Source organism: Vespa crabro, chromosome 1 (assembly GCF_910589235.1).
Source record: "Vespa crabro chromosome 1, iyVesCrab1.2, whole genome shotgun sequence".
NCBI lineage: Eukaryota > Metazoa > Arthropoda > Insecta > Hymenoptera > Vespidae > Vespa > Vespa crabro.
Genome location: NC_060955.1, coordinates 23,707,172 through 23,717,171, shown reverse-complemented (window position 1 = coordinate 23,717,171; position 10,000 = coordinate 23,707,172). Strand labels below are relative to the sequence as shown.

Below are 10,000 nucleotides of genomic sequence, written 5' to 3'. Positions count from 1 at the left end.
CCGATGATTCTCTACGAGTTAGTTGGAGTCGAGAGAAAGAGAGAGAGAGAGAAAAAGAGAGAGAGAATGTAAATGTAAATCGAGTTAGGAATTCCTCTTTAATGGGGGTGACGTTAGAAGAGATATTTTTTCAACGTAATAGCGTAGGGCCCCCTTTCAGAAGAAAGCCGGTACAAACGAAATTAAGGGACGAAAATTATTTGCTAAAGGCAATGGAAGGAAGACTTGGTAATACCTTTAACCAACGTCAAGTTGCTCGATATATATATATATATATATATATATATATATATATATATATATATATATATATTTATTGTAGAGATAAAAAAGAAAAAAAAGGAAAATATTTGACGGTACAATCGACGTATTTCGAGATATTAAAATATAAAAGAGTTTTTTTTTTCCTTTTGGCATTTGAATTTTTTTTTCTTTCTTCTATTTTTTTTTTTTTTTTTTTTTTTTAAACAAATCCACTCGAAGAGATTTCAAACGCGAATGAATATCAGAGGGGGAGGGGGAGGATTTGTTTTCTTTGATTTTTTTTTTTCTTTGTTTTTTAATGATGCAAGTATAAACGAAAGTGAAGAAGATATTCGAAGAAAAATTAATCGTCGATATTAATCGTGAAAAAAAAAGGGAACACAAACAAATAGACGAACGAAAAAACGAAAAAGAAAATTGAATAAAACAAAAGAAATATATATATATATATTCGATTGGATCAAATTGTAGAAAGATCCTGGAAAGGAATGAAAATGATTGAAAGGAACCGCAATTAAGGTGAATTCGTTTTCTTATGGGACAGTTCGATTCCCTGTCGATCGTCGATTTGGTAAATTGACTCGACGAACCATGAAGAAAGAGAACGTAGTATGCGAGACATAAAGAGAAAAGAGAGAAAAGAGAGGTTGGTCCATCCAAAGAATCCCTTGACTCTTTTCCTCTTTTTTTGTCGGTTTCATGGAGGCTCGCCCATACTACGAACGGGGAGAAACAATGGCGAAGAGATGGCGGAAGCTCTGCCAACAAAAGGGGGATGATACTCGAGAGACAAAGCTCGCGAGGGGTTGGCGGATGATTTAATTAGTTAATTGTGCGTCATTCATCCGTCTATTCATCCCCTTTCGCCCTTCTCCTGTGCACCATCGTCACCACCATCGCCATACCGTTACCATGGTAACTCCGCGTCGACTTATACTCCGTTTAAACGAGCTATTTCGTGACAAAGATACTTTCACGTGTTATCTCTCATCTTTATCTTTGTCTCTCTCTCTCTCTCTCTCTTTCTCTCCTCGTTCTCTTTCTCTCTCTCTCTCTCTCTGTTGGTATCTCTTAGGAAAATTAGTTTCTAAGAATAAGCTGAACACTTTCTTCAAAGTCTTATTTGTATAATTATTAATAACGTCTTATTTTTATCCAAACATATATCTATCATCCCAGATAGATGGAAAATTTTCTTCAAAGTCATATATATATATATATATATATATATATGTATAATAATTATTAACGTCATATACTCTTGTCCTTGCAATATTATTTTTTAATAACAATTTTTAATTTACAATCCACGCAATATCATATAATACGTATAGACAGATAAAGTAACAATATTAAATAACTAAACGCATCCATTGTACTTAACTTATTCATACAAAAATATATCTACGAATATATCATTTCTAACTGTCGAACTAATTAAGTCCGATGAATTATCGATAATATTTAATCGATAATCTCGTCCAATCAAACTTTTCATAGTTCTTTCACTTTCTTCGACCCAGTATATATATATATATATATATATATATATATATATATATATGTATGTATTTATGTATGTATCTTTCGTGCGACATATGGTGTACCGATTGTGGCGGATTACTCCTATTTGTCTAGGATTTCAAGTATTCCTATTAATTCGAGCGTGGTTCAGTATACCGACCGTAGTTCTTCGGTATACGACGATAGCCAACCATTTCGCTTTTACGATCGGTTATAAAAAAAAAAAAACAAAAAGAAAAAAAAAACAAAAAAAAAGGAAAAAGAAAGAAAAAAAAGAAAAGAAAATATAGTCACATTATGATCGACAAAATTATATTGAACTTGTACTTAGTTATCTCGATCGTTAGTAATAAAATCATTCTTTGATCAAAGTCGAAAATGAAAATTTCATAGAACTATGATCCTAGCCTCTTCCTCTTTCTCTCTCTCTCTCTCTCTCTCTCTCTCTCTCTCTCTCTCTCTCTTTCTCTCTATGTATCTACAGAAAGGGATAGAAGGGATGAAAAAACCTCCCCTCCGAAACAATTCGATTCAATTCGATTCACAGATTTCGAGGAACGGCCGACGGGAAAGGTAGGAAATATATTTTATGGTAGGAGAATGTAACGCGTCAAGCAATCGGATTATTTCGGCTGTCGAAACTTTTTAACCTAAAACCCATCAGCGGAGTTTCAAATAAACCAAATCACAAATCAGAGCTTGTCATTCCCGAGAAGAGAATAGCGGAGGATGAGGAGTAAGAGGAAATGGAGGAAGAGGAGGAGGAGAAGGAGGAGGAGAGATTTCGACTCATTCGATCGCAAACTTTCAACGCCTGGACCATTCACAGTTCGATGTTATCCCGGATCGACCGAAATTAAAGCTTCCATCGATGGGCTAAAAGCGGTGGCTAGCAGCACCAGGTTGGAGAGGGTGGTACGAGGAAGAGAAGGAGGTGGAGGAGGGTAAAAAGAGAGAGAGAGAGGGAGGGAGAGGGAGGGAGAGAGGAAGGGGTGTAGCAGGAAACGGAGAAGGGAGAATCGGCAAATTCGCTGGTCCACGAGTGCACGTACGAAATGTATAGTTGACTATACACACACACATATATATATATATATATATATATGTATATATCTATCTATGTATATATGTAGATATATATCGGAAGCAGTAGCATCAGTCTACCTGCCTATAGGCGTATAGGTGGTAATGGTGTTTCTGAATTAGCTGCCAGCTAGTTTGGCTGTCCGCAAGCAAACAGATCTTGGTTAGCCGATGTGTAACATCCCGCGTTCGCTCAAACGCGCTATCGTCTATCTATATGCTCACTCTACCAAACATATACCTACTGATGTAGTTGCTACATTCTCGAGTAGTAAGAGTACACGTGAAAATATTTTAATATTAAACGCATATCATAAATGCATACATGTATGCATACATACATACATACATATATACTTATGTACATACGTAATATATGTATCTTGTATATCACATATCTTGTATTAAGTAAAAAGAAAACAAAAAGGGAAAGACAACGTTGAGATTATTACATCGAACGTTCTATAATAAAAGTAAAAGAAGAAGGATCGATGATACTGATCGGTCTGTCATAAGGACGATATAAAAAAAAGGAAAAAAGAAAAGGAAAGAGAGAAAAAGGAAAGGGAAGAAAGATAAAGAGGCTAAGAGAAAAGGAGCTTGAAATGTCGATGGCGAGTACGTTGATGGAGGAGGAGAGGTAGGGTGTCAGTAGAGGATAGATCGAGAGAAATAAGAAAGAAAAAGAAGAACAAGTAGCAGTAGTAGTAGTAGTAGTAGTAGAAGTAGTAGTAGTAGTAGTAGAAGAAGAAGTAAGGCCCGCTGCCATTTGGTGGTACACACGGCAAGAATAAGAAGTAACATAGCGGATGTTTATGGCGTGATTTGTGGCAGACTTGCGAGCCCCAGAGTTTGGGATTAAATTCAGCCATTTCGGGGTAAGGAAAATAGCCTGATAAAAGTTGGCCAACTTTTATCCCTCTCTCTCTCTCTCTCTCTCTCTCTCTCTCTATCACGTGCTCTCCCTCAGTCTTACCCTTTCTCTCTTTCTTTCGTCTATCAGAATGGATAAGGAAAGAAGGAAGAAAGAAAGATAGAAGGAAAGAAGGAAGGAAAGAAGGAAGGATGGTGGCGTCTCTTTGTAGGAATAAGAGAAAAGAAGAATAAGAGGAGAAAAGAGAGGAGAGGAGAGGAATGGAATGAGGATAAAAGGAGGTGGAGATATCGCGGAGCGTTGCTCCGCTCGGCTAGATTCGTTTAGTTCGTATCTGAGGGGCAGATAATTCGGGGGCGGGACATGCTAGGGGCTAGGGGATCGCAGGCGGAGCTTCTGGCACCACAGACGCGCGTTGGAAGCTATAGGAGGGCGTAAGAGAGAGACGGACGTCTCGTAGATCGGAAGGGGTGAGAATAGAAAGAGAGAGGAGAGAGAGAGAAATAGATAGATAGAACGGGTGGGGGTGTACGAGGAGGGATGAATGCGCACACGGACTCAAACCAAGTCGTTAGCAACCCCTTCGCTTTTCCTGCCTGCGGAAGCCGACTCGCTGCTACTCGGTTAGAGGTATACACGCCGATTTAGGACGGTAATTCCAATTTGCAATTCGCTATTGGGTAATTGCTGTCCATTAGAGGGTGGCCATTTTCGGTTCCGACGTGGATACCACCGTAGCTTCCAGACTATCACCTATCTCTTTCTCTATTCTCTATCTCTTTCTCTCTCTCTCTCTCTCTCTCTGTTATTCTATCTATCTGTCTATCTATCTATCTATTTATCCCGTTTGTATCTTATATAAAGAACAAAGGTAAAGATCAAAGGGAATGACGTTAAAGTGTGAATCTCGATTTTTCGTCGATCATCGTTATCAATAACGCCCCCTCCCCTCCTCTTCCTTGGAGATAAGGCTTGGTTCTATTGTTCTTTTTTTTTTTTTTCTTTTTTCTTCTTCATTTCTTTTCTTTTCTCTTTTTTTAATAATCTTTTTCCCTTTGTCCCTTTTTCGCTTGCCGATCGAAAGATAGGACGAAAAGAAATGAGGAATAAAAAGGAAAGTGTGGCTCTAGTCGTCGGCAACGGAATCGGAGTAATTAGCTTTAATTAAGCGAACCCTTCGGGCAGGAGTTAACGAGGGTAGTTACTCGTTAGTCCGAGAGATACCCGGTGCGATTCCTCGTTCCTTTGTAATGAAAAGAGAAAGAGAGACAGATAGATAGATAGATAGATAGATAAAGAGAAAGAGAGAGAGAGGGAGAGAGAGAGAGAGAGAGAGAGAATTTGTCGTTCGCAAAAAAGGTTTCGCGTCACATTGGAACAATTAACTCTCCCTCTCTCTCTTTCTGTACATGTTCATCTTAAAGTTCATTAGATTTAATTGTAGCAAAGAATCGCAATATTACGTTTTTCTTCTTTATCTTTTCGAGGAATACTTTCGACAGAAAAAAAAGAAAACACAAGAAAAAAGAAAAAACGAAAAACAAAAAAGAAGAAGTAAAAGAGAAAGAAATGCTATATATATATATATATATATATATATATATATATATATATATATATATAAAAAAGGACAAAAAAGGAAAAAAGAAATGGAAAAAGAAAGAACGATATTACATTCATACGTTATTCTTTTTTTTCCTTCTACGAGGGGTTGGAATTCTATCGAAGGGTAGAGACATACCTATTCATACATATAAGAGAGAAAAGGTATATAACAGAGGGTGGTCGCTTTAAGTAGAGATAATGGCCGGTGTTTACCGCCGTGATGATCGCGCACGATTTTAGGGGGTGCCAAACGACGGCGGCGTCAACGGCGGCGGCGGCGGCGGTGGCGGCGGTGGCGACGTCGTAGACGGCATGAAGCGGCTAATGGATGCCCAAATAAATTAAATTATCATGATAAAGGTTGCGTCGAAACGAACGTGGTCGTCACCTTGTATGCGTGCATGCGTATGCGTGTACGTATATGTTTGTGCGTGTATGTTTATGCGTGTACCGAACACTGCACATAGACACTGTACATCTCGGGTCTCTAGATATAAGAGCGTCAATGGTGATTGTCCACTCGATAAAAGCCACCCTCCTTGTTTACCAACATCTGTCACGGTTTTGCTCACCATACTACCTCTCTCTCCCTCCCCTTTCCCTTCCCTCTATTCCATTCGTATCTTTTTATTTCTCTCAGGACTTCAGCTCGACTCCTCGAAAACTAAGTATGTACTTACTTACCTTTTTCTTTTACCTATCTACGTAAAGGATTCGAGAAAGGTATCTCTTTCTCTCTCTCTCTCTCTCTCTCTCTCTCCCCCTCTCTTTCTCTCTGTCTCTCTTTCTCGCTCATTGGTCCTTTTCTTAATATCTACAATACTAGGATTGGCTCGACACGATCTTTAACTCGTTTTACTCGTTTTACTCTACTCGAGATTATTTATTTTACCTCCGGCTGTTTGTAGTTAGTTAGCGTCATAGTTAACGCTTACCACCCTACGAACGTGACTGGACCTTATGTCACTTGGTTTTCGACCCCTCTTTTGAAATAGGGATTCTCTATCTTTATCTATATTTCTCTCTCCATTTCTGTCTCTTTCTCTGTAGATCTCTTTCTCTCTCTCTCTCTCTCTCTCTCTCTCTCTCATACAGTCTCTATTATAGATTCATACTTATGAATATTATTACTCGTACGTAAAGCGATCATCTATTAGAACTATTTTTTTATTTAGGATTTTATTATTTTTAGATTTTACACGAGTTCGTAGTTTCGTTTTGTTTTCATTCCATCGTTTTTATTTTCTTCCTTCTTTTTTTCCATTTGAGCCAATAATTTTTTTTCTTTTTTTTTTTCTTTTTTTTTTTTTTATGTATCCGTGACACTCCAATCGACGTCACAGATCGGTGAATTATCGAGAACGAAATTTGTCGACTAAAGACATAAAAATAAATCATGACGAGAGGTGGTGGAGGAGGAAGAGGAGGAGGAGTAAAGGGGGAGAGAAGAAGAGCACTAGGATGCAACATGCACGAAATAATAATCGTCTCGATGGTATTTACGAGGGGAAGGGAAATCATCATTGGGTTCGCCATATGCGCACCACGGGGGGTAAACCGCCCCTTTTTGCGAGACGATAAATATTCGGCTAAATGCTACCATGTTAAATACCAACGAGCATCAAATGTCCTGGTGGATATGAAAAGAGTGGTCCATTTGGTTGATGTTCTCACATTTTCTGTGTTTGAATCCTTTTATACATACATATATATATATATATATATATATATATATATATATATATATATATACATACATTTATTTCACGTTTTCTATCTAAACATTTGAAATTTTTCTAAGATAAAAGAAAAAAAAGAAAAGAAAAAAATTCACCTGGAAGCAAATTCTTTCTTGATTATTTTCGATTTGATTGACGAGATTTTTGCAAAGATTTGATTATCTTTACGTTCGTAAGCGATCGATGTTGTTATAAGAGAACAAAAAAAAAAAAAAAAAAGAAAAAGGACTAACAAAAAAATAAAACGGAAAAACTCGCGAAAACATATTTGATTCGATTTAAGAGATTTCACGTGGACGTAACGATCGACGGAGGGTAACAAAATTATGGCATTCGATCGATCGATAAAATATGCATTAGGAATAAAATCATTAGGATTGAGAATTTCTAGGTCGTAGATCGAATGAATGGATTTATATTAGAACGATCGTATCACACGGACGAATGTGTCGTTTATTTTTCTATCGGCCGTAAAATTGGGCAAAGCTCCGTATCAAAACGTATCTCCCCTTTTCGTACCTACATATATGTATCTATATATTATATATATGTGTGTGTGTGTGTATGTGTGTGTATATATATAAATATATATATATATATATAGTATGTAGGTAGTACCTGCTCGCAATATCTCGACGGTTAAGTGAATCACACGCTAATCCGAATGCGCTCGCCTAAACGATGCCATGTGTACAAACACTGACAGTCGGTGACGCACTTGCCAGTTAAGTTTTGGGGGTGCTTAAGCCAGTGACGCAAAGTTCCTGACAAATCGCGCGAGATTAGGATGACACGAGAAATCTGCTCGTTCTCTCTCTTTCTCTCTCTCTCTCTCTCTTTCGCTCTCGTAGTTTCCACACTCGTTTTCAATTTGTTCCCTTCGAACTTTCAAAGATATTCACTTAAATGTTGAATTTTATTAGCAGTTCATAAAATACGTTCAGATTAATTTCTTGGTATTGAATAAAACAAAAAGTAAAAGGAAATATACATACATATATACATATATATATATATATATATATATATATATATATATATTATTTACATGCATACATATATATATATTTTTGTTTTAATTATGATAATAGAAATTATATTAGATGATCATAAATATTTCTACGCCAATGTATTTCTCCTCGTCCTTGTTCCCCATCCACCGCTCTTGGCAACCCCCTCCCCCTCACTCCTCGATTACTATAAGTCTGGGATACGGTTTCTGAGCAGCAAGAGTCGTTGGTAGAGCTAATTGTAGGGGCGGTGGCGTTTCCACCCTAACGTCTAACCCCAAATCATCGCTCCGTAATCCATAGGGATTTACACTCGCGATAATTGCATTAGCATTCGATGATTTCCAATGGATCGTACCGGCTAATGAAATGATTATCGTTGCTCCGGTAACGATCGATGAGAATTATCGATGGTGTCCGGTCATCGTGATCATACCATAGATTACGACCAATTTCGTATTATATATTACGAATTGAATTTATAATTATCATTCATTTTACGATGAACTCATCGAGTTGAACTCATCTGATCGTAACGATCGAACGGTCGATTGATACGTATTCGATATGTCGTGTATCTGGGCCGATATCGTGCTCGTATCGTGTCCATATCGCGCATCATTCTTTAAAAATATAATTCGCGAATTCATTAAAATTCGACTCGTTCCGAGAAATGAAATATAATAGATATAGAAATACACAAAAGCTTATCTATCTTATTATTTATCTCCGGTATGTATCGATATATGTATATATAAGACTATTTCTAATCGCTGATCGAGATTTTTTTTAATCGCAAAAAAATGTTCTTCTCTTTTTCCTTTTATTTTACTTTTATATTCTCAACGACCTATCCCCCAAATTTCGTTTGTTTTTTCTCTCTTCGAAAGGTTGTGCGGCTCAACACGCGTTACTTGGTAAAACGAGAAGACCTAGGACAGCATTCACGTCCCAACAACTTCTCGAATTGGAAAAGCAATTTCGTCAGAACAAGTATCTGAGCAGACCGAAGAGGTTCGAAGTAGCGACGTCGTTGATGCTGACCGAAACTCAGGTAAGTTTAATTGTAACAAGTAAAAATATATGTATGATGGATAGGAGAAAGGGGGTGGGCTGGATTACGTGAAATTCAGTCGATGGAAGGGGAGGAGAGGACAAATGTTTAAGATCGTTTCATATAAGCATAGCCATGCTTATTATCTATTTTAATCTTGAACGATATAATGCGAACGTCAATGAATCATCGTGGAAATAACGTAGACTAGTCGTCTTCGATATTCCTAGAAAAAATGATCTAACGTATTCTTTTCATTTTTTTATCACTTTCTCCCTTTTCTATTTTTGTTGTGTTTCTTTTTAATTTTTTTTTCTTTTTTTTTTTTTTTCTTTTTTTTTGGAACAACTATATCGGTACGACGATCTTACGCGTGAAACGCAGATACGACCGATTAAATTCTATTTATATCAATTATTTATTACGCACATCAATACTTGTTATTGATGTTGTATTATCTGTAAAACGATATTGTTAACGATTCATTTGATTTCTTTTTTCCTTTCTTTTCTTTTCTTTTCTTTTCTTCTCCATTAGATTTCCACGATGACAAATCGTTTCCGTGGGTCATTTTGTTTTTCATTGTGTAAAATTCAATCGTTAGTTTCTCTTCGAAACGCTTCGCCGAAAATGAAAATATGATTCGCATTATTTATAAATCAATGGTCTTAATAATTCTTTTTTTCTCTTTTTCCTTTTCGCGAATTATATTCTATTTGTATTATTTATATCTGACAGAAATTGTCATTTTCGAATTATTTGTAAATCGATGATGTCAATTATTCTCTTCTCTCTTTTTTTTCTATTTTTTTGTTCATCAATTAAATTCTATTTCTATTATTTATTT

General features: G+C 36.6%; 1 protein-coding gene across 2 annotated transcripts in view; it reads left to right on the top strand.

The window, feature by feature from the left end:
- LOC124423533 (motor neuron and pancreas homeobox protein 1) overlaps positions 1–10,000 on the top strand; it is a 21,308-nt gene that overhangs the window by 7,594 nt on the left and 3,714 nt on the right. For both annotated transcript variants that reach the window (XM_046961342.1, XM_046961351.1), the window contains one exon: positions 8,990–9,153. In XM_046961342.1, coding sequence (XP_046817298.1) covers positions 8,990–9,153 — 164 coding nt within the window. The remainder of the gene's footprint in view (positions 1–8,989; positions 9,154–10,000) is intronic.